The 26,251-nt window shown below is 37.1% G+C and overlaps 2 protein-coding genes across 4 annotated transcripts; both read left to right on the top strand.

Moving 5' to 3' along the window:
- The first annotated feature begins 254 nt into the window (after positions 1-254).
- LOC126712830 (protein POLAR-like 1) lies at positions 255-4,023 on the top strand. The gene is made up of 4 exons (XM_050412315.1): positions 255-701; positions 1,807-2,264; positions 2,399-2,434; positions 3,396-4,023. The coding sequence occupies exons 2-4, from the start codon at positions 1,896-1,898 to the stop codon at positions 3,765-3,767; spliced, it is 777 nt and encodes a 258-aa protein (XP_050268272.1). The 5' UTR covers positions 255-701; positions 1,807-1,895; the 3' UTR covers positions 3,768-4,023.
- A 3,988-nt stretch (positions 4,024-8,011) lies between these two features.
- LOC126712826 (chorismate mutase 2-like) lies at positions 8,012-11,802 on the top strand. Of its 3 annotated transcripts, none has more exons than XM_050412310.1 (6): positions 8,012-8,267; positions 8,577-8,775; positions 10,364-10,450; positions 10,531-10,674; positions 10,921-11,013; positions 11,338-11,802. In XM_050412310.1, the coding sequence occupies exons 1-6, from the start codon at positions 8,017-8,019 to the stop codon at positions 11,566-11,568; spliced, it is 1,005 nt and encodes a 334-aa protein (XP_050268267.1). In that variant the 5' UTR covers positions 8,012-8,016; the 3' UTR covers positions 11,569-11,802. The 3 variants fall into 3 exon arrangements, with proteins under 3 accessions (XP_050268267.1, XP_050268266.1, XP_050268268.1); XM_050412309.1 differs by having other exon boundaries at positions 8,571-8,775; positions 11,338-11,729; XM_050412311.1 differs by having other exon boundaries at positions 8,184-8,262; positions 11,338-11,729.
- The last annotated feature ends 14,449 nt before the right edge of the window (positions 11,803-26,251 follow it).

The raw sequence follows: 26,251 nt of genomic DNA, 5'->3' as shown, positions 1-26,251 counted from the left end.
ATGAAGATGCTGTCGGTCAGCAGACTCAGCACCCAGCACTGCTATCTGATTCATTCAAATAATTACTAGTAATATTAAAAACCAGATAAGGGAATTTAATTTTTTGGATTGAAAAGTAAATATACTTGTCAGCTTTTTCATGATTCACGTTTGGCCACAATAAATATAATAATCAATTAACACAACAATAAATATCGAAATATTGGTATAGTACAAAGTACAAACCAAACGCTCTTTCCCTCCAATTAAATTTTTTCCCTCTCTCTCTCTCTAATTTAAAACACTTTGATTTGTCCTATGTTCTCATCTGTCACTGTTTCTCTCATTCAGTTTTCACATTCAATTCTCACCCAACGAATTAAAACACCAATCCAAATCCCAAGATATGAACATTAATATCAACGACAACAACAAGTTCAAGAACCAACATCTTCGTATTGCAGACATACTCGCTGATGATGATGACGGCGAATATTTTGTTAGAGATTTAGGCATGGAGTGCTGGTCGCCTGGCCGGATTGTTGCTCGCTGGCTGGCGGCGGTGTGGCGGCGGCGGCGGAACAAGGAGAGTTCTATTGTGAATGTGGTGCCGCTTAGGAAGCCGGAGGAGGAGGAGGAGAAGGAGAATGAGCCTTTGCGCACAAGGGGTTCGGTCGATGGTCTCCAGGGCCGTCCTGGTTCGTCGCTTTCTTCTTCCGAAAGTGAGGCTTTCTATTTCCTTTGTTTTTATTATTATTGAATTTGTGATTGTTTCATTTGATGTTTCTTTGAACAAAATGGGTTTTTTGTTTTTCAAAAAAAAAAAAAATACTTTTTATGCTTAGGTTGCCTTTCTTAGTCTCAAATTTAATCTTTCACTTTTTGTTATATGATCAAATATTTGAAACTCTCACGTTGTCAAATTTGCTTCGCAAATATTATTATTATTTTTTTAAAATGACGTATGAAAACTTCCCTAAGATTAGTTGCTAGACGTAGAGTATAACAATCCTCAGGGATACACAATTGACTTCACATACTAGAACCAGTTATTGGTAATCCAGATCTTTTTACCCCCATTCGGGCTACGCAGTTTATTCTCATGCTTAGGAGGTTTTACCAAATATTACCATTTAAAGAAAAATAAAATTGCCTAGTTTTTAAATAAACAACCGCCAAAAGCTTATCTGCCTTGTTGTTACGTATGTGTCACTGAAATCTAGATTAATGACACAGTTTATTCTCATGTCCAGGAGGCTTTTCCAAATATTACAATTTAAAGAAATAAAATTGCCTAGTTTTTAAATAAACAAACACCAAAAGCTTATACGGCTTGTTCTTGTTACTTATGTGTCATTAAAATCTAGATTAATGGCAATGGTGCCATTATGATTGCCTCATGACCATTTGTACTATAGTACATGGGTGTCTAAAGATGTGTGAACTGCCATGCCATTGCATCACTATCTTTGCTTTCTCGTTGTATAGAGTTCAGACATTACCTGTTTGAGTAGCGTTTGGTAAATGAAACATATGAGCTTCCTTTGGTAATACCAGACTAACAATAGCAATCAAAATCTGCATTTTGAATTCGAACATTTAAGTTCATCAATTATCAAACTAAAAGATATGTCATAAGTGAAGCCGATTTTTGTAGAAATAATTCTCCATATGTGAGTTTAATTGATCATTGGTTTCTTCATGTTGAGAGGGCATGATTTCATATAAAGGCCTGGTGACTGTGTGCCTGTTTGATTTTTCTCCTTACAGTTATTGTTTCTTTATTGTTGAATGAATTAAATCGTTTAAATATTTTAATATATGCAGGACAGTGCAGAGAAGATGCTTCGTTCAACTTGGGACTCGGGTGTAGTTAGCTATATCTCATTGCAGCGAGTAAAAATGAACTTACTAAGATGGTGGAGTTGCGAAAAGAAGTGGAAATGCTTCTTCAAAATGTCAAAGTGGAATTACAAAGGAAGGATGTACTGTGTAAGCCATTTGAGTCAAATGACACAATTGCTTATTCCACCACTGATATACAAGAAGGTTCAAACTCTAACAGCAGAATTTCACTTCAGTCACAAACTACATCACATGTCTTACAAGATTCAGAAAGCATTATGGTACATGATCAGCTTTTGATTAGTAATCATCATCAAAAAGAGGAACATGTAGAAGGAATGGATGAACTTGAGGCGGAACTTGTAGCTGAGTTAGAACTTCTGCAGATCCACTTGGATAGAGAAAATTCGACGAAACATCCACAGCAGCAAAGTATAAAGGTACCTGGAATTACATTTCTGTTTCTTTCTTTAATCTGTAATTGATGCCCGTGTGTCCCTAAGTGAATTGATAAATTACGATGAGATTTGCTTGCATTATAGAAACTTTGTTATCTTGAGTGGCCTTAAATCAGGACTGGTACCAGCAAAGAGGAGCACAAATGGGCAAAGTATTGATTTGAGAATTTTCCTTTTTATGTTTTTATCAGTTTAATCAAGCTATCTCTGCTCGAATGGCACTTCTTCCTCCCTTAAGAGTATATGGAGAGTGAGATCATAAATTTAGAACTTATTGGGAGTGTGTGTAACTTACCAATAATAAAAAAAAAGTAATGTATTTTGTATGTGTAAGCACATGCACCTATTGGATATGTGTTTTTTTTTTTGAATTTATGGAAGTGCAAGGTTAGTGTCTTAGTGATTAACTAGAAGAGGTTTTACCTTTTCATAGTTGTCGGAACTATTGCATGGTCATCAACCTGGTTGCACCTATTTCAACATCAGTTGTAGATGATCACCAAAATCTTGTAGCATAGTCTTCCTTTTTCTATTATGTTTTGCCTGTATCTTACAAGTACATTTCTTCCTTCAGTTTTGGTACGTTGTGTCATACATCTGAGTAGAACAGCTGTACTTTCCCACCTTGACATTTTCATTGTAAGCTTTAATTCATTGACTTTATATATGTTGATGGCCTCATGAACTGTCAACCAATTCTTCGGTCTTTTAATTTATATAGTTGCCTCCTGCAAAAATAGAGGTATTTTAAGAGTTTAGGTGATGATTCCCTGCTAATATTGTGATCCTTGTTCTCGTACACTAGTAAAAGATTATTCAAACTATTCATCACTGCAGGAGAATATCACTTTTTGAGTTAATCAATGTCTTTGATGATTGCGGTTCAAACACATCATGTAAGATCAATAGGAAAGAACTTTAAGACAAAAACTTACTTTTGTTAGAAAGTTTGAAATTTTGACCAACTTCCCCAACTTTGTGGCGACACCCCCTCTTCCTCCTTTTATTTTTTCTTCTGGAGTAATCTTTGGTATGTTGTTCTATACTTCTATCCCAATTTTACTGTTACACTTTCGTAATATCACAGACTAAAACTAACAAGTGACTGCTCAGGACACTGCTTCTGTCAGAGGCCGCAGTTTGAGTTTTGGGGAAGTAATTGACCCTCAAAATGGAGGTACTGAAATGGAATATGGAGTTCCACCCACAGAACTCGAGATAGGGCTGCATGAACTACTGGAAGCAAGACAGCAAGAATGGGTAGAAGATACTGAAATGGAATATGGAGTTCCACCCACAGAACTCGAGATAAGGCTGCATGAACTACTGGAAGCAAGACAGCAAGAACGGGTAGAAGAGCTAGAAGCTGCTCTAGAATGTACCATACACAAGCTTCGTGAAAAAGAAATAGAGGTTTCTTGGTGGAAAGACACTGCACGACTTATTTCGCAGCATGTTCCAGGGCCTTCACGATTTAGTTCCTGACATAATTCAGAAACTTCTTAATTATGGAGGTAGGCAGCAAATTGTAAACCACGGGTTTTGAGCAAGATTTTGATCAAGCCATTATGCATGAGAAATTATATTTAGGTGTTTGATGATGAGTTACAGTATCTGTCTGGCTTTTTGGCTTATGGATTGTAACAGCGTGGGATATAAAGTGTAAAAAGGTGTAATGCTGACAAATGAGAAGAATAATACACAATCAAGAATTGCAACAGAGTGAAATTGAACTAGGAAATCTTTTCTTCTTCCTTTTAGGTATTACATAATTCTTGACATGCCTTGTACCATTTCTTTCCTATAGGTCCTGTGCTTCTGAAAGAATGTGATATATGTGTAGCTGCTACAAATAAAATTTGCATACCAATTAAAATGAAGACATTTAATTCATACTTATGTTATGCGTCTCGAATGATCCTACTCTTATACATATGATAAATGATGCATTCAATTGATTGATTGTCACGTAGGTTTTAAGATGTGCTATTGTACAGCTACTAAATTGATAATCATTGACGTAGGACCAGGGGGAACAAACAAAATCAGATTTAGAACTCTTGGGGTAAAATCTGGTATAGCTTCAATTTTGAGGAATTTGGGTTAGTGTTTGGAGGAAATGTTGGAAAATAATAGGGATTATAGAGTTTCCAAAGGGACAAGGATTAGTAGGGTTTGGGGATGAAATAAAGGTGAAAAATTAGATTTGGGCAGCTGTTCCTGTACAAACAAGCTCCATCATAAAGTTTGCATCACACAAACAAGCTTCAAAGCTTCTTCAAAATTTGAAAACTTTATTATTATTATTCTTTTTCAATAGAAACTATTACAACTCTTTAAATCGAAGACTTAGCTATTCCGAGTAGAACTAAGATATCTTGAAGAAGGTTTGGACTCCTTAGGCTTTATTACTAAGCCCAACTAAATAACTAACTAAAATAAAACTAAAATAAGACCTAATAGACTATTAGCAAAGTCCATTTCAAAAAATTATTAAATTACAAAGTTGCCCCTAAAATCTAAAGATAAATAAAATAAAATTAACATTGCCTCCTATATCATTTCCTCTGGTTGGTCAAAACTCTTCCTCGAATTTTGAAGTGTTGAAGTATGAAGAATCTTGGTTTCTTGAAGCGTATCATTGATCTTGAATAAACTCTTTGACTTTGAATTTACTTTCATTTCTTTATCTGAGGTAGCAATGATAATAATTAGGGTGAAGGTTTACTTTCATTTCATTTCCAAAGGAGACAAAAATTAGTAGGGTTTGGGGATGAAAAGAATGAGAAAAATCATATTTAGGCCGTTGTTCTTGTGTTGTGAACAATAACTCTTGAATAGTAAAAATGTAAAATAATAAAAAGAGACTCCTAGAAGTTTGCATCATACAAACAAGTTTCTTCAAAAATTGAAGACTTTATTATTATTCTTCTTCATCCATAGAAAGCATTACAACTTTTTAAATAGAAGACTATGACTCATTGGGCTTTCATTACTGAGCCCAACTAAATAATTAAACTAAAATAAAACCCAATGGACTATTAGCACAACTCATTCTAGAAAATTATTAAATTACAAAGTTGCTTTGTAACTTAAAGATAAATAAAGTAAAAATAAATGTCTTTCCACGGCCTCTTGCATCAATCATATACCATTGTATTTTTTATTTATTTTTTGTTAAATTACATTAACCTCTATTGAAATTTTAGGAATTTTTTTTCCCCGACTATTGAAAAAATGGCAATTCTTCTCTTGAGGTTTGTGATGAACAACTAAGTTCTACCACTTGATATTAGCGACCGTGATACATCTAGGGTTTTCACTTTTCCTTTAGCAAAGTCTTCTTTGTGATTGTTTATAGGTCATTATGCAATCTATTCTTTAGAGTTTTTGCCAAATAAATATTTTTTTATGCAATCTATTCCTAAGAGTTTTTTCTTGTAGAAGTATCACTGGCAAAGTGCATGAGGAGGCCGTGCTTGCCATTTAACCCTTGCCTATACAATGGACTCCTCATAATCGACTTCCCACTTAATAAACATCCAATTTGTAGAAACAAAAACCTAAATAGAAGACATAGCATCATGTTTTAGATCTCATATATCATTGAAGTATTTATCCGAATAGCAGGGCCAGCTCAACACATTTTTGAGTTAAGGTGATAATCTAAAGTAAGAAGTTTAATGAAAAGTTATTAGTTTCTTCCAATAGCCCAATGGTGCAACTTGTTGAATACTACTTTGAAAACCCATCAATTTTATATTTGTTTTTTTATAGCAATTTTAGCCTTGATTGAATTGGTTTTTTTTTTTGTACTAATACAACTATGTTCATGCCAAAATCATGAAATATTAACTACAATATTGACATGTTAAATGCATTTCATGCAAAATATGGCCACAGTACTATGAAGATTTTTCATATGCGTATTTTAAATATAAAATAAAAAGTTTTAAAAAATTGTAAATTCTAAATAGTGTCATTTATGGAAATAGCTCAATTCAACTTAAAATTTTTTTTTTTTTTCAAACATCGCTCAAATCCACAGTCCACAAAAATAGGGTCAAGTGTAGGGTTGTCTCAACACATTTTAGGGTCAGACACAAGTATAAAATCAATTATTACTAGTACTGTACAAAAAACTGTTCTGATCGCACCTAAACCAATCGAAATTTATGGTTACCACACTGCCGACTATGGTGGAGGTGCAAAAACCACACCTCAAATATAAGTGCGGTGTGGTTTTGTTTCAAAAAACCACAAAAACCCACATCGCACCTATTAATATATAAGTTATATTTAATATTTAATAGACATGTAACATATATTTAATATAACTTTTTAATATATAAGAAAACCAACCAAACCACATTGGGAAATAACGCAACTGGGATGGGGAATATTGAGGACTAATGCTCTGTTTGTTTCCATATTAACAATTTCTATAAATGAATTATTTTTCAAAAATCATTTTTTAGAAAATTATCTCATTTTTCTATGATTGGTAGCAATCTTAAAATGAGTTGAAAAACTATTAATTACTGTCCTTATTTAGGTTTGTGAGAGATAGAGTTATTTTGCAAAAAAATTTAGCTCAAAAAAATTCTATCTCATGTCAAATTAAGGCAATTTAAAATATAGTTTTCCTTTGACCCTTTTTTTTTAACTTTCCTTACTAAGCCTAGCATGAGATAGAATTGTTTTTAGCTAAAATTTCCTAGAAAAAAACTCTATCTTGCACAAAGCTAAATAAGGAAAGTCAATAGATAAATTTTCAACTCATTTTAGGATTGTTACCAAACATAGAAAAATAAGATAGTTTTCAAAAAAATTATTTGAAAAATAATTCTTTTTCCAAAAATTGTTAATATTGAAAAAAACAAAGCATCAGTCCTCAATATTCCCCGTCCCACTTGCATACATTTCCCTCAAAATAAAAAACCAACCAAACAGAGCATGAGTTGAGCCTTAGCTCATTATCAAACAAAATTACATGTTTGAGCTTGGTTCATTTTCTTGTCGAACAAATTTTATTTTGTTCATGAGTTACTTGATTCACTTTTTTTTTTCTTATTATTTAAAAAAAATTATTTTTTCACATATATATTAAAATCATGACCAAAATTGTTTACATTTTCAAAAATCATTGAATTTTCACAATAAATAAATTGGTTATATTATTAATAATTTTTTTTTTTTAATTGATATCATATCAACAACCTATTTATAAATTTACAAAATTAAATCCTATATAGCATGTTGTTACATGCTGTTACTAGTGGGTAAGAAAGTAATTTTAGTGGTGGATTCAAATTAAAAACCTTTAACAACTTGTCAACTAGGATTTATTGTGAAAAACAAAGGGTTTTAATTAGCTTACTGAATAAAGTTTCTAATGGTTGTATAAGAGATCTGAAATCTAATTCCTACATACATCAAAAACTGATTGGTGCCTTAGTTTGATAATAAAAAACTATTATCAAGAGTGAATGCCATACGTTGAAACTCTATAAAATTTTTTTTTTTTTGAAAATGTTGTATATATAGCATTTCTCATATATATATATATATATATATATATATACACACACATACACACACTTAAACCGGGCCTTATATTCATGAGCTTGTTTAAGAACAAATTATTATGATTAAGCTAAGCTTGTTTAATAATAGAGTTTAAACTTAGGTTTAAGATTAATTTATTTACTAACGCAGACAATCTTTTTCTCGGATGGAGCTCGAGGTTGGGCTTGTTTCATTTACACCCGGAGGTGGAAATAAAGAAGTGCGTGGCCGCCGCGTGGGTCCTCCTCACTCCTCACGCCTTGCCCGTTCACACGCAAAATCCGCATATAATAAGAACAGTCAACCACCATTCCATCCTTCCATCCACAAAGCTCTTTTCCTGCGTTTTCTTACATCACCTCCTACCCTCCCTGACTCCTCCGCCACCACAAGTCCCCACCAAACTCCAAAGGTAAGGTAAGTACGTAGAATTTCCTTCTCCATTTCATTCATGTTTTATTTGACTTTTTCCATTTTCTATTTAATTACCATATTTACTAACCAACTATACAGCAAAATGCTTGACTAATTAATAAGATTTGACCTCTATATATGGCAACTACAGGGTGCCCTTTTTATTGAACATTATTACAGTTACAATATATACCAAGTCCCAATAATAATCTTGGCCTCATCTCATTCCTTTTCTTCTTGCTAACATATAAACATGTCCATCCTATCACTCATTGTTTGTTTTGTGGTATGGTCCCATAATGTTAGAAACAGCATGGCGAATGGTGTAACGCTTGAATCGGTTAGACAGTCTTTGATAAGACAAGAAGACACCATCATTTTCAGTCTCATAGAGAGGGCTCGTTTTCCCAGCAATTCTCCTACCTATAATGAATCTTACGTTTCCACTCCAACCTTTTCTGGTTCTTTGGTTCACTTTGTTGTTAAGGAAACAGAGGCCCTTCAAGCTAAGGTATGTGCTATTAAAAATATATATTTAATATTTCAAAGCAAATAATTTAATTTTTCTTGGTCTTCGACTTCTGGTGCAATTTTGTTTTTATTTCCTTATCATTGTATTTGTTTTGTTTTGTTTTGCTACGCATTGTATTGTCCGCAAAAATTTGAAGTTGGGCTTGTCGTATCGTGTCAATAGGACGGTCCACATCGTGTGTGGGCCATGTGGGAGAACTCGCTCGTCTTTGTTATTATCTTATGCTGTGGCCTGTACCAAACAAAATGATTTTAGTAGTTATTTAATTTAATAATATTATTATTATTATAGCAAAGTACAAAACAAAATTATATTTGTTATATAATGATCTTATTACTAATAATATTTGTTATATCAGTTTCATAATAATATTAGCCTATGATTTGTATTCACCATTTATTTTAGGTGGTGCTATTTCCATTTTTTCCATACTATTCCCAAGTACCATGTGAATAAAGGTCTGGTGAAAATTATGTTTCCCTTATTTTTGGTCTCCCTATGTGTATGGTTCTTTATATGTTTTTATGATTTTATTCTAAGGGAGAGATAGTGGTGCCCTTACCATGACTCCATTGATTTCATATGGTTGTACTCTTAGATAAGTGTTAATTGAATGGAGTGTGCGAACTATCTAAATTACAATGTTGTTCAAACATTGTGTACAATGCCTAATCGAGCCTCTGCATCCCAATGCTTGACTAGACAAGTAGCAAGAGATTTCAATATGGTAACATTTCTCTACTTAAAATTGATCATCGCATTTCACAGAGTTTAGGAAGGAGTTAAGAGTTTTTGGTGGCCAAGGTAGTTATTTCTTACTTCCATGAATGTAATCAACTTAGGGACACACTAAAAATTTGGAGAACCAACAATATGAAAGATCTCCAAGGGTGACCTTTTTTTTTTTTTTGCTTACAACATATGGGGTTGGGAGGATTTGAGCCCAGGTTCTCATCATAGAGAGAACCAGGTCGTGCCATTGAGCTACAAGGATCTTGGAGAAGATGAACTATGTTGCTTCACACTTCATGTTGAACATCATCATAATGGCAGGCTGACCAGACAGACTATTGAAACTTTTGGGTTTGTACTTTGTACTCTTTGATTTTTGGTAGAATTGTATCAAAACGACATCAAGTTTTATGTGATATTGTCATTGGCTAAAGCCTTTACATGATTATCAATATCTGCAAAACCATAATTGGCTAATTTTAATTAGAAAACATAAACATTGTTGTCATTAGTACGCTACACTGACTCTTCACTCTGTTAAACATATCTGACAAAGGGCAACCAAGCCAAGTTTATTTTCAATGCAGGATCTGAAACTTTAGCACTGAGATAAGTTGCTTTACTGTATGTAATTTCGTTTGTTCCAGCTTTCTATCTACTAAGTTACTTGTATCCTTGATATGTCTACTTTCTTGTTTAGTGTGAATGCCAAATGCGATTATGCAAACTTAGTAAAACCACAGTAATGAGACTCAGTTGACAGAATTCTTTGGTTTGGGTTGTGTGGGTACTTCCTACTTCAGTTTTATTAATAAAATGACCTGGAATGTTACAGGCTGGAAGATATGCAAACCCTGAAGAGCATCCCTTCTTTCCAGATAATCTTCCGCCCTCGGTGGTGCCGCCTTACAACTTTACAGAGGTATTCATATGCTGCAAAACTCTTGTTTTGCTTTTTAATTTTGAAATGGTCCATTAGTTTTCATCTAATTCCAAATCTAGATATTGCATCCTCCAGCTGCTTCGATTAACATAAACAAGGACATATGGGATATGTATTTTAAGAAACTTCTTCAGCTGTTTGCTGCACCGGGTGATGATGGCAATTATGCATCAACTGCAGCTAGCGACCTTGTGTGTTTACAGGTAAAGGTGCATGTGAACTTGTTCAGTGTTCTGCTATGCTGTTGTTAAAATTTCCTGGCTGCTGATGATCATTTGGACTCTTGTGCAAAGTCATTTGTTGTTGTTGTTGTTGTTGTCGTTGTTGTTGTTTTTTATTTATTTTATTTTTTTATATAAAAATATTCTTTGAGAAGGTAAATTATTGATTACTGTCATAAGCCATATTTTGAGGTTTTGACAATGAAAAATACAAAATATTCCGTGCAGGCCCTCTCCAGAAGAATTCATTATGGAAAGTTAGTAGCCGAGGTAAAATTCAGGGAATCCCCTAAAGAATATGAGCCTGCAATTCGTGCTAAGGTATTAAGGGTGCATCATTAAGGACTATAGTAAATAAGGTTTTGCTAGAATATTTGCCTTGTTGTGATCAGCAGATTGAAGAACCAGTGATTCTTAACTCCTAAGCAATTAATTAGAATCACTATGACAATATTTTGTTGGATTTTTATTTATTATGATTATGAGTTCAATGACACCATGACAGGAATTTGAGAAAAATGAGAACATATGGATTGATTTCTATATTAAGCATATTTTAACTTCCTAAATTGTTTAGGTGCTACTTCTTGAAGAAAAAAAGTAAAGGTCATGCATTTTACTTCAATAATGTGTTGGTTTTTTCAGGACAGAGATGCTCTGATGAAATTGTTGACATATGCGAGTGTAGAAGAGGCAGTAAAGAAGAGGGTTGCAAAGAAGGCCATGGTGTTTGGACAAGAAGTGACTCTGAATAATGATGACAACAAGGGAAAGTACAAGGTTGATCCAACAGTAGTTTCTCGCCTCTATGGGGATTGGATAATGCCTCTCACTAAACTTGTCCAAGTTGAGTACCTACTAAGACGCCTTGATTGAAGCCGTTTCCTTTATGAATCATCCAATAATGTGATGGAGTTTCAAAGGATTGAATTTTTCTTATGATCACATAATTGCTTATTCAAGAAAGATGATTTTGAATTGAGTATCATTTTAAAAGCTAGCAAATAAATCTGCATTTAATGAAGAAAGTTCGTCTACATGAACATGTATCCATGATTGGATATATAGAGATATCGATGTATATATATGCATGCATTATTGATAAAGAAATGAAGGTAGTGAAGCTTACAATCCTAAAAAAATAATTTATATAATATGTCGTAGACATAACTTTTTCCGTAACTTGTTGAGATGAAAAGTTGTGAGTGGTGGATAATTTCATATACTTTTCACTAACACCACTTTTGTTATTAGCTACTCATAATTTTTAATTCAACAAGTTGTGAAAAAGTTGTATAGCTGTACTTATTCAACATTATATTGGTACATGAAGACGTTGTTGTTAAGACCATGACAATTTACATATTTACACACAATTGGAGAAAAAAGAACGGTTTTGAAACACCTTGTTGCCTCAAAAGTTGATCTATATAAACTATCAACACAATTTACTACCTGAGGAGGGTAAGGCACGGAGTGAAATATAGGGCTTAATACAAAGGTTTTGGTCCAGATGGATTAAACGGCTTGAGAAGAAATGACCCAAAGACAATGAAACAAATGAGGTTTGGGTCATCTCTGTTACACTTTCTTAATATCTGTAGACTAAAACTAACAAGTGACTGCTCAGGAAACTGCTTCTGTCAGAAGCCACAGTTTGAGTTTTGGGTAAGTAATTGACCCTCAAAATGGAGGTACTGAAATGGAATATGGAGTTCCACCCACAGAACTCGAGAGAAGGTTGCATGAACTACTGGAAACAAGGGAGCAAGAACAGGTAGAAGTAGAAGAGCTAGAAGCTGCTCTAGAATGTACCATACACAATCTTCATGAAAAAGAAATAGAGGTTTCTTGGTGGAAAGACACTGCACGACTTATTTCGCAGCATGCTCCAAGGCCTTCACGATTTGGTTCCTGACATAATTCAGAAACTTCCTAAGCATCAAATATTGTAAACAACAGGTTTTAAGTAAGATTTTGATCAAGCCATTATGCATGAGTAATTATACTTGGGTGTTTGATGATGAGTTACAGTATCTGTCTGGCTTTTTTGGCTTATGGATTGTAACAATGTGGGATATAAATTGAAAAAGGTGTAATGATGACAAATGAGAAGAATAATACACATTCAAAAATTGCATGAAATTAAACTAGGAAAACTTTTCTTCTTCTTCCTTTTCTTTTAGGTATCACGTAAGTCTTGACATGCCTTATACCATTCCTTTCCTATAAGTCCTGTGCTTCCAAAAGAACGTGATTTATGTGTAGCTGCGACAACTAAAATTTGCATACCAATTAATACCATTTTTTAAATATTCTCTACTTTTTTATGGTGAATTATTCTTAACGAAACTCCATTTTCTCTCCAAATTTTTTTAAAAAAAAAATCCATTTGCTATTAACAAAGAAGTTTTTAACTATCTTCTTAATCTAATCAATCATGATATAGATTCAAATTATTCTTCTTTGTTTAAATGAAATTTTAAAATTATTCTTCCCTATAACATATTTTTGTAATTTTACAGATCCAAATTGCATAAGGCATGCCTGTCATCACATGATAAGTTCAGAGAATTATATAGTTATGTGCCAATAGAAGCTCTCCTTCTAGTTTTGTATTTATGATATTTAGATTAATGCCAATATCCATAAGGTAAATTCAAAAAAAATTATCTATTTTTATTTCAGATCACTTTTTATATAACTACAAGTGTAGATATAACACCAATATAGAAAACACAATGGTTGAATTAGTTAGTGTCAATTTTGCCCTAGTGATCTACATGTCTACAAATTGAAGAAAACAAATATTAAAAATGATGCATTACAAATGAGTATATGGATATTTGCACTATTCAGATTATTTGGCTGCGTTTGCTTTTTTTTTTTTTTTTAAGGACCAATGCCTCTTGCACTGTTTATGGTCATGGGACATGAATAGTGCAAACAAGCAAATGAACAATAATCCGTGCGTAAACAGTAACTTTATTTATTATTTTCAATTTTTAATTTTCAGTTTTCAGCAAAATAAGCGGTATCCAAACGGATTCTCAGTGTTTTAATTTCATGTGTACAAATTAATTTTAATTACACCATCCCAATAAAAGTAATAAAAATACACCACATCTCACAACATTCACAATATTATGGAGGAAAAGAAAATTCAAATCAATTTAATCCATAAAAATTACATTTAATCAAACAAAATGTACACATAAATTGCATGAAAGACACAATGGATGGTTCCTAATGGCTTGGGACCATCATGTTGCTAAACGTCCTTGATGGTTGAAGAGCATATAGCTGCCCTTGATAATAATAATTATTATTTTTTTAAATCTTCAAATTAAACCAAACTTATTAATCCAATCAAACACTAAATTTTTTAGAATGTATTTTCATAATAAAAAAAAGGATAGTAATAATAAAGAATTGATGAAGAAGTACATAATAATAAGGATAAAGTTTAGTAACAAAATTTGTTGTAGATTAAGATTACAACCTTACTCAATATCTTTTTATTAGAGGTGAATTTTGACAAAATTTACCAATGGGTTACATCTTTTACTTATAACCTCCATGCTTGCAAAATTTTTAGAAAATTAAAAATTAATAGTTATGTCATTAATAAATTGTTTAAATTGCAAGTTTTTGTAGTTTAAAATTAAGCATAAAATATAAGTTTATAGATCATATAGTAAATAATATTCGATTGACACAAAATTTGACATGTGTATTAAGAGAGTAAAGAACATACAATTCAAAAGTTAGATTTTCAAAATATATCGTAATTTTTATTTTATTGAGTAAGGTTGTGGCATAAGACTTCAACCAAAATTGTAGCTAAATTTTATCCTAATAATAAAAAATAATTGATGAGGATGTTGTCCAATTTAGCTAGCAAGAAAGTGCCAAATCTAATGACACGTGTAGGAAGGGGAGATTTTCACACACTCAATACTATAATGTCATGTGGCAAACAAATCCTAAGTATACTATCCGAAATAAAAGTAAATAAAAATACACCATCACAACATTCACAATATTATGGAAGAAAAGAAAAATCAAATTAATGTAAACCATGAAATTACATTTAATCAAACAAAAGCTACACATAACTTGGATGAAAGGCACAATGGATGGTCCTAATCGCACTGCTAAACTTATTTGATTGTTGAAGAGCATATACTTACCATTCATAGAAACAAATCTTCAAATTAATCCAAACTTATCAATCTAATCAACACTAAATCTTTTAGAAAGTATTTTCCTAAAAAAACCATAATAATAATAAAGAATTGATAAGGAAAAGATAATAATAATAAAGAATTGATAAAGATGTTGTCCAATTTAGCAAGAAAAGTGTTGAAACTAATAAGGATGTTGACATATCTTTTTTTTTTTTGAGAATCAAGACTTTGAACTTTATTAAATAGTAGACAAATCTACCTGATAAGTAGCAATGGTGCACGATGGGACATCTTCCATCCACACTTGAAAACTAGTGACATGTCGTGCATGTTGAACTAGGTTGTGAGCTACACTATTTCCTTCTCTACGCACATGTGAAAACCTAATACAATGAAATAGACTTGCAAAACATTTAACATCTCGACTAAGTAAACCAAAGGAATCTAAAGAATGCGAATTTGCATTCAAAGCGTTCATAGCAATCTTTGAATCTCCCTTTGGGATGACATCTTTCAAACTCAGATCAGCATTAAACTGTAAAGCCTTCGATATAGCCAAAGTTTCAAGCTCTATGATAGTTAGGGGGAGAGGGATGATTCCGACAATGTGTTCCAAGCCTTTTCCTTGGCAATCTCGGATGATCATTCCAATCCCTGCCCTATCTTCTTCTTGAAACATTGTATTGATATAATATGTGCTCGAACCCTCCACAATTTCGTCAATAGTCGATCTCCAAAACAACACTAATCCACCACCCATATCCAAAACAACACCCACAGAATTTTGTTCCCAGAAATTAGCATCATTAGAGTTCACTTTCAGGATCGGCCATGGAGTTGGTTTCCAAATGGCACTGTGGAGGCTGATTGGACTTATCCAGCTCATTACCCTTCATTGTTGTTGTTGAGCTTTTTTCCTTGTCTGGAATATTGACCATATTAAACACTTGTCATTGGGATTGCTTTAAAGTGCACCCCATAAAATCCGAATCCTCATCAAACTTTGCCAATTCTGTATCTATCTCCTTTATTTGAATATCAAATAAATTCTCCTTATTGCCTGCCTTCGAACTTAACTCCTTTTCCTTCTTTATCTCGCAATCAACATGACTTGCTTCCACAAACTTATTGGCAACAGCTGTTGAAGTTAAACCCTCAATCATATTCGGCTATAACGTATCATCAACTCCCCCCTCTTTTGTAACCAACACTTCATTGGCAATAATGCATTCACTCACTACAATTTCCATATTTGCCTGAGCCATCTCCGGTCGGCTAGCCACCGTTTTCGCCACCATAGCCTCAGCCCTCATCCTTGCCGTTTGGTAAGCTTTCCGCGTGAAAGGAGATTTGTTCTTGTAAAAGCCAGGCACCACGATGAAATCCCTACTAGTTGACGTGTATGGGGCTGCCTTCAGGTTAGAATTGAATTGTTGTTGATCCGGTGTAAGAGAGCCTTAGCTTCGTAACCACAATTCACAATTTTTATCACTATGATCAAGCCGCCCGCACCAAAAGCAGAGGTTTGGAAGACTCTCATACTTGAAATGAACCCAACTCTTAGCTCCACTCTCCAGCGTAATCACTCTCCAGTGTAGTAGCTGATACGCCCGATCAAATTATAATTGTCCAAACAATACCGGTCATGGACGATCTTAACAAAACCGTCCTGAGGGAAAGGGTCGTCTCTCAAGGACATGAACACTCGTCTCCACTCCTCGAGGAGCCATTACAAGACATTAATCAACCTTTAGACCGTTGGGAAGGGCAACTCATCATTAACACCTTGCAAGGGGGTTACTAGGCAAGATTAAAGCCTCCATCAAAACTCCACCAACGGCTAGAAGAACCCAGCTGTAAGCACACATATATAAAGACTAAACCCCGAAAGGGGTGGGGGTAAGAAAAACGCTCTAAAACATTATTCTCATTGCTCTCTTTTGTCAATCTTTTTAACTTTGGCATCGGAGACCTTTTTGCAGGCACAACGCCGGCGAATTACTTCCTTTCTTTCATCCACGAGTTGCAGAAGATTGGATTGGTCAGGGACGGCTTCCATCTGGACGATCATAGTAAACTGACGATCTGTTCGTCATCAGTTTGGCGCCGTCTGTGGGAACGACGATGCAACACGTGATCTGTCCCCAGTCCAAATGGAATCCAGTACAAACCCAGATCCTGCTGCGCTGGCCCTACAAATCCAGTCGCTATCAGCAACCATGGAGGAACTCACAAGACAGAACCAAGAGATGAAGCAACGACTGCTGCAGGAAAGTAATCGTGCAGACAGAGGGGACGACGAAGACAGCAACAGAAGGCGAACTAGCACTCTGGAGGAAGCAAGCTCGGATCTCTTAAAAGAAATGAGGAAAGAGATGGACGAACTAAGGAACGCCATCAAAGGAAAGATGGATCAAAGCTTGGAAAGAATTGTCCGGAAGACAGATTCGCCCTTCACCATAGCCGTCCAGGAGTGCCCAGTACCCTCCAAGTTTCGTCTACCCCAGCTAGAACCTTTCGACGGGCTGAAAGATCCCTTGGATCACCTGAATACCTTCAGGACGACCCTAGGCCTTCAACAGCCACCCGACGAGATCTTGTGTCGCTCATTCCCTACGACCCTCAAAGGAGCAGCCAGGGAATGATTCAACAAGTTGCCAACATCGTCTATTGATAATTTCGAACAATTAAGCAGTTCCTTCGTCCGTCATTTCGTAGGCGGGCAGCGACCAAAGAGAACTGCCGACCACCTGCTTACCATCAGACAAGGAGAGAAAGAACCACTGAGGTCTTACATGACACGTTTCACCCGAGGAATGCTGGAAATAGATGAGACAGATGACAAGGTACACCTCACGACCTTCAAAGCAGGGTTGAAATCCAAGGATTTTGTGGCATCCTTGGCAAAGAACCCCCCCTAAGACAATGGCCGAGGCATTGCTGAAAGCTCAGAAGTACATGAACGCGGAAGAAGCCCTGCCAGCTATTGACGGGGCAGATAAGAGCAGGGAAAAGAAAAAGGAAAAGGGGGGCGATCGAATAGGGCTAAAAAGGAATTGGGCTGACAGACAGAATGACGATGGAAATAGAAGGAGGGAGGATAAGAACCCTCGTCCATCAAAATTCACTCCACTGGTGATGCCAGTTGATCAGATTCTAACAGAAATAAGGGACGAACCATCCCTAAAATGGCTAAGACCACTCCATTCAGCGCCTGGATTGCGCGATAAAAGGAAATACTGCCGTTTCCACAAAGATCATGAGCATTACACGGAGGATTGCAGGGACCTCAAAGAACAGATTGAGGAGCTCATCCGTAATGGGAAGCTACAACAGTATATAAAAAGGGGAGATTCTGGCAGGTACGGACAGAAAGGCCAGCAAGTTAATGCACGGAGAGACGAAGATCGCCCCCAACCTCGTCCACAAAGTGCTCTAGGGGAAATAAAGACCATCACCGGGGGACCGACCACTGGGGGATCATTCAAGTCTCTCAGGAAATCATACCAAAGACAGGTAAACAGCGTCCACAGTATACCTCCATCAAAGCAAAGACGTACCAGTAGAGACTTGTATTTCTCTGAGGAAGATGCCAGAAGTGTGAGGCAACCTTATAATGACCCACTCGTCATTATGATCATGATCGAGGGGTTCAACACACGAAGAGTCCTGGTCGACAGCGGAAGTTCAGCAGACATAATCTATCTTCCTGCCTTCCAACAACTAAAGCTGGACCCAAAAAGGCTCCGTCCTTTTGAGTTTCCCCTCGTCAGTTTCAGCGGAGACAAAGTATACCTCAGAGGAATCGTGGCGTTGACAGTAACGGCCGGGTCATACCCCCTTCAGGTAACCAACCAGCACAATTTCCTGATAGTAGACTCACCCTCGTCCTACAATGTGATCATAGGGAGACCAATGCTTAATCGCTGGAAGGCTGCAATCTCCACCTACTGCTTAAAGGTGAAGTTTCCAATAGAACACGGCGTTGGGGAGATTAAAAGAGATCAAGTACTGGCAAGAGAATGCTACCATGCCGTCCTGGCCTTAAAAGAGAACCATACGTGGACAATTGAAGAGAAAACACCAGAGATTATGGAGAAACTTGAAACGGTAGAGCTGGCTGAAGGGAATCCTCCAAAGACGACCCAAATAGGGACGAGCATGAGTCAAAGGACGAAAGGTGAAATCGTCAGCTTTCTGAAGAGCAACCTCGATATATTTGCCTGGAGCCACAACGATATACCAGGAATCCCAGCAAGCCTCATCCAGCATCACCTGAATGTTGACCCGAAGAAGAAACCCGTCCAGCAGAAAAGGAGAGTCTTTGCTCTTGAGCGAAATAAGGTAGTGATGGACGAGGTTAATAAGTTGCTTGCAGCAAAATTTATCCGAGAAGTCCACTACCCAGAGTGGTTGGCCAACGTAGTCATGGTCAAAAAAGCAAATGGGAAGTGAAGAATGTGTGTCGACTTCACAGACCTGAACCAAGCCTACCCAAAAGATAGCTTCCCACTGCCCAGAATCGACCAGCTAGTGGACTCCACAGCAGGGCATAAACTTCTCACATTTATGGCCGCGTTTTCGGGGTATAACCAGATACAAATGGCTGAAGAAGACCAAGAGAAGACCGCTTTTATCACCAGCCAGGGACTTTACTGCTACCAGGTCATGCCTTTTGGGTTCAAGAACACAAGTGCCACCTATCAAAGATTGGTGAACCAGATGTTCGAGAAGCAAATCGGGAGGAATGTGGAGGTTTATGTTGACGATATGCTCGTCAAGAGCAAGGAGGAAGAGAACCATCTGGACGACCTCAGAGAGACGTTCAATACACTCAGGCAGTACAGCATGAAACTCAATCCGTCCAAATGCGCTTTTGGAGTTTCCTCAGGAAAATTCCTCGGGTTTGTGGTATCGCAGAGAGGGATTGAAGCAAACCCCGAGAAGGTCAGGGCCATCCTAGAAATGTCCTCACCCAGGACGGTCAAAGAAGTTCAATCCCTCACAGGGAAAATTGCGGCCCTCAACAGGTTCGTCTCGAAGGCTACAGACAAATGCCTTCCATTCTTCAAGACTTTGAAGAAGGCTTTTTCCTGGACGGAGGAATGCGAAATGACGTTCCAAGAGCTGAAGCGTTATCTTAGTAACCCGCCCCTCTTAAGCCCATCCAAAGAAGGCGAAGATCTATTCCTGTACTTAGCCATCTCGGTTACGGCTGTCAGCGCGGCGTTGATTAGAGAAGATGATGGTTTGCAACTTCCTGTGTATTACGTTAGCCAGGCCTTCCAGGGTGCCGAGGTGCGGTACCCTCGTATTGAGAAGATCACCTTCGCCCTGATTATGGCTTCGAGAAAACTTCGTCCGTATTTTCAAGCCAATCCCATCATTGTGATGACGGACCAGCCCATCAAAAAGGCCATGAACAAGCCCGAAGCGGCAGGAAGAATGGTGTAGTGGGCAATCGAGCTCAGCCAGTTTGACATAAAATATCGTCCAAGGATAGCGATAAAAGCACAGGCGTTGGCCGATTTTATAGCAGAATTCACCATCCCTGGGAACGTAGAGAATATCTGGACGGTAAATACTGACGGATCGTCCACTCAAAGGGGGGGCGGAGCGGGCATCGTTATCACTTTCCCTGAAAAAAATGTCCTCAAGTATGGAGTCCAGCTTAAATTCCATGTAACCAATAACGAAGCAGAATACGAGGCCTTATTGACGAGATTGAGAGTAGCCCGGGTACTAGGAACTGAGAATGTTGTACTCAAAAGCGATTCCCAACTCGTCATTGGGCAAGTAAGAGGGGAGTACGAAGCAAAGGAGGCCAGGATGCAGAAATACCTCAAATTGACGAACCAATTGATAAGCTCCTTTAATTACGTAGAGTTCGTCCAGATCCCCAGGGATCAGAACGCAGAAGCTGATGAGGTGGCCCGAAGTGCCTCAACGGATAGCGAAAGTAAAAGGTTCGATTGGAAGACGGAAAAACAAAACTATCCTAGCATCTAGAAACTTCAAACTTTCTCCGTCCACACTGACCGTGGTTGGACGAGCCCGATATTCACATTCCTTCAAGAAGGACAACTACCGCCAGATCTAGAAGAAGCTAAAAAGGTACGGAAACGAGCAGCTAGATTTACAATACTTAATGACGAACTCTACAAAAGGGGCTACTCCCAACCGTATTTGAGATGTGTGGAAAAGGAGGAAGCCAGATACATCCTTGAAGAAGTACATGGGGGAATCTGCGGAGATCACACGGGGGCAAAGTCCCTCGTCAGGAAGATCATGAGAGTAGGCTACTTTTGGCCAACAATGCAACGAGACACAGCTGATTTCGTGAAGACGTGTGACAGTTGCCAAAGATATGGGAATGTTCAAAGAATCCCCGGGGAAAAGATGACCACAATATCGTCTCCCTGGCCATTCGCACAGTGGGGGATCGACATTATGGGTCCCTTACCTCCAGGAAAGAGACAAGTGAAGTTCCTACTCGTCGCCATCGATTACTTCACAAAATGGGTGGAGGCAAAAGCTCTGGCAACAATCACCGAAGCAAAGGTACAAAATTTTGTTTGGAAAAATATTGTTTGCAGGTTCGGGATATTAAGGACGATCATATCAGACAACGGTCGTCAGTTTGACAGCCAAAACTTCAGGTCATTTTGCTCGGGCTTGGGCATTAAAAACAAGTACTCATCACCAGGTCATCCTCAGGCCAACGGACAGACGGAAGTAACCAACCGGACCCTGCTTAAGATCATCAAGTCCTGGTTGGTGGGGGCAAAAGGAATGTGGCCTGAAGAACTACCAAGCGTCTTGTGGGCATATAGGACGACAGCGCGGACACCAACTGGAGAAACACCGTTCAGTCTGACATACGACACAGAAGCAGTCATACCCGTCGAAGTTGGGCTCACAAGCCTTAGGAGAGAATTCTTTGACGAGCAAACTAATGAAGATCAATTGAAGGAAAACTTAGACAGTCTGGACGAGATTAGAGACCAGGCAGCTGAAAGAATGACCAAGTACCAGCAGAGGATAGCCGAATATTATAATCAAAGAGTGAAGCTGAGAAGATTCAACATTGGAGACCTCGTCCTTAGAAAAGTCACCCTTGCAACAAAGGATCCAACACATGGCAAATTGGGGCCGTCTTGGGAAAGTCCCTACAGAGTCTTCCATTATTCACGTCAGGGTAGTTACCATCTGGAGGACTCAGAAGGAAAAAGACTACCTCGTCCGTGGAACGTCGAACATCTAAAGAGGTATTACGAAAAGGAACCATAAACTTCAGAGTAAAATCTATTTGATACTTCTATCTTATGTAAGCAATTATTTGAATCATAAGTATTATCCAGCATTTCTTAAGTGTTATTGAGCAAATCATGCGCCACAGTTTTCAAAGTAAAATACAAACAATCGTCCAAAGAAAAAAATGGCGATAAGATTCCTTAAATGGACGTACATTGTCTCAAAAAAAAAAAAAAAAAAAAAGCTAAATGACGATAAGATTCCTTAAATGGATGTACATCGTCTCAAAAAAAAGCTTAGTGACGATAAAATTCCTTAAATGGATGTACATCGTCCCCAAAAAAGCTTAATGACGATAAAATTCCTGAAATGGATGTGCATCGTCCCCAAAAAAGCTTAACGACGATAAAATCCCTAAGATGGAGGTACATCGTCTTAAAAAGCTTAATGACAGTAAAATTCCTTAAATGGATTTACATCGTCTCAAAAAACTTAATGACGATAAAATTCCTGAAATGGATGTGCATCGTCCCCAAAAAAGCTTAACGACGATAAAATCCCTAAGATGGAGGTACATCGTCTTAAAAAGCTTAATGATAGTAAAATTCCTTAAATGGATTTATATCGTCTCAAAAAGCTTAATAACGATAAGATTCCTTGAACTAATCGTCTAAAATAACTTCGTCCATACAGCGAAGCAAGTTGATCAAGGTAACCTCGTCCATACAGGACCATGGAAAAAGTTAGTAAGTGGGGAAACCTTTTTAAAACCCCCAGGAAGAGGCAAAAATCCTCACACAACTCACGCGATCATGAAAAGCAAACACACAGACGTTTATATAAAGCCAAAAATCAAACATAAAATTAAATTGTTCAGAGGCAAAAAGGGGGGCCCCAAAAACAGGAGCAGCATCCAAACATCAGCTGTTTTTAAAACTTAGTACATACAAAAAAAAAAAAAAAAAAAAAAAAGAGAAGGGAAAAAGTGGGCAACAATATTGGGGTGAACGCACCAATCAAAGGGGTCTCCCACCGGCGCAGCAACCTAGGAACGTTCCCCCACAAATCATCAGGTAATGTTTCCCAACCGTCGCCCAATACAAAAAAGTATCTTGACTTCCAGTAGCGAAAGGACGACGGAAGGTCAACTACCAGACGAGCCTTCCTATTCCAGGGTACAAACTCATAGTATCCAAATTCTCTGGACTCTTTTAGACGATATAGATGGACGAACTCATTAACTGAGATCAAATCTCCGTCAGCAATGGTCGTCTAGATCACCATATAACTAATTACTATTCTCCAAGAGTTAGGCATAAGTTGCCCCGGTGCAAGGTTAAAATGGTAAAGAAGCTCCATTATGAACGGATGGACGGGAAACCGGAGGCCACACGAAAAAGCAGCCTCGTAAAAGCAAACTTCTCCATGGGCAAAGGCGCAAGCCTTTTCACCCTTCCTGGGGAGACGAGCCTTGGTTCCCTCTGGAAACTGGAATCTGTCCTTAAATTTACTAAAAACCTCAACTTTCAAGGAACACTTTTCCTTAAGGGCATGAAATTGACGGACCACTGCGGGAGCAGGAGAATGGGAGGACGAGGGAGCATGGGAAAGCACGGTGGTCGTTGCGTCGATCCCGGCCCCTTCCTCAACTACGTTAGAGGACAAACCCCTCTCTAAATCACCTGACCTTTCCTCTAAACCCATATTCCCCTCTCTTAGGAGCCCTCGAATAGACCGGAACCAAGCCTGAGATTCTAACAATAAAGGGTATAAGGCACCCAACGCCAAACTTAACCCACTACCCCTACTGACAAATTCCTCAACTGGTGGGTACAAACCGGCAGGCGAAGGCGTACCCAATGGGTCACCGGAAAGCTCTACCAAGGATCCTAAGCGTGCGAAGAGAAAAGCTACGGAGGGAAAGTTACGCCTAACTTCGAAATTATCCACCATTAAAAAACCAACACCACCACTTGGTAAGAAGAAGGGATAGTACAGAAAGGAAAAAGAGCTTAAATGACACTAATACAAGGAAAGTTCAGAAAGGAAAGAAAAGCGTAAAAGAGGGGGGGGGGGCGTACCTGGAAGTTAGGGAGAAAACTGAGTAGGTAAGGAGCAAAATACGCGAAGGAGAGATCAACCGCACAGAGAACAGGGAAATGGGAAAAGGAAAAGCCAAAGAAATCAAAGAACTCTGCCTTGGAAAGTGCGGGAAACTGAAAAGGCACTCACCGGAAACGAGGCTCTCCAGCCAATAAAAATCAAACACGTGGCACTGAGATGAGCCACAGCCGCCATTACGCAATCAATGCGGAGCAGAACTCCAAGCGCCAAAAAAAAAAAAAAAAAAAAAAAATTTAAAAAAAAAACCTTTTCATATTCCTATAATCGTCCAGGATATGGACGACCATGGAATAGGGGGGCAACTGATACGCCCGATCAAATTATAATCGTCCAAACAATGCCGGTCATGGACAATCTTAACAAAACCGTCCTGAGGGAAAGGGTCGTCTCTCAAGGACATGAACACTCGTTTCCACTCCTCGAGGAGCCGTTACAAGACATTAATCAACCTTTAGACCGTTGGGAAGGGCAGCTCATCATTAACACCCTGCAAGGGGGTAACCAGGCAGGATTAAAGCCTCCATCAAAACTCCACCAACGGCTAGAAGAACCCAGCTGTAAGCACACATATATAAAGACTGAACCCCGAAAAGGGTGGGGGTAAGAAAAACACTCTAAGACATTATTCTCATTGCTCTCTTTTGTCAATCTTTCTAACTTTGGCATCGGAGACCTTTTTGCAGGCACAACGTCGGCGAATTACTTCCTTTCTTTCGTCCACGAGTTGCAGAAGATTGGATTGGTCAGGGACGGCTTCCATCTGGACGATCATAGTAAACTGACGATCTGTTCGTCATTAGTAGACTCATCTCAAAAAGAAAAATGTTTCCCTAGCCCCACAACAAATAAACCCCACAAGCTCCACGGATACGCTTGATATCCACAGAGAGACAAAATAACAAACAAGACAAACCCAAAACAAAACTCTCCTTCGTGTAGAAGGGACAAATAATTTCTACTGTTGAAGAGAAGGAGGAAACACCCACTTCTCTACACAACAAAGAGACTTTCATGAAGAAAAGTCATTTCTCCCGGCCCCATACTCAAGTTGATTTGCATGACTTGAAAAGGAACTTATCCACAATAGAAAGAAAAAATGTTAATGCTCCCTAATAGTGGCTGTTGACATATCTTGATTATGATAAACATCTGACTCAATTAATTGGCAACATGACATTATACTATTGAGTGGAAGAAACAATCAGATATTGCTAACATGATCTTAAACGCACTATCTTATCAAAAAATAAAATAAAATAAAATAAAATTAAAAAATTAAAATGCACTAAATAATTGTAGGCAAGAAGCAACATACAATTTAATATATACAACTCATATATATTTTTTTAACACACACACACATATATATATATATATATATAATATAATTTAGTAATGAATTAAAAGAGGCTACCACCCAAAAAAAAAAATTATCTATATGATAATAAATAATATTTTTTCTTCAAACGTTTTTACTTCTAATATTTACACATTTATAAATTAAAAGAAATTTAATAAATAATAAAATAAATTATGCAAAGCACGGTTAATAATTAGTTTATATCTATATCCGTATCTATCTATACTTATCTAAAAATTAAAGAGTGCAATTAATTTTTACACTCTTACATTATGTCACATCATTCACATATTTCCAACATTCTCTCCCTTATTTTTAACATTTTTTCTTCTTATTAATTTTCCAACGGATTGTTACACTTCTCCTACATTTCCTCTTTATTTTTGCCTTATCATCTTCATAGTACTCTCTACTTTAATGTCACTCTTCCCTTATCCATTTATCTTTCGTTATTTTGGCTCTTCTTATTCACATTCTCTTACTATAAATTTCCATGTAAGAAGGTTATTTTTCTCTCTCTCTTAATTTTTTTAATTATTTTTTGGTGGTTTTTTCCCAGCATCTCTACTTTAGGATAATAAATTTTTATGTTCTATAGAACTCTACTTTTGGTTGATGCAATTTAGTTTTG

This window comes from Quercus robur, chromosome 2 (genome assembly GCF_932294415.1).
Source record: "Quercus robur chromosome 2, dhQueRobu3.1, whole genome shotgun sequence".
Classification (NCBI taxonomy): domain Eukaryota; kingdom Viridiplantae; phylum Streptophyta; class Magnoliopsida; order Fagales; family Fagaceae; genus Quercus; species Quercus robur.
This window is presented reverse-complemented; position numbering and strand designations above follow the sequence as displayed.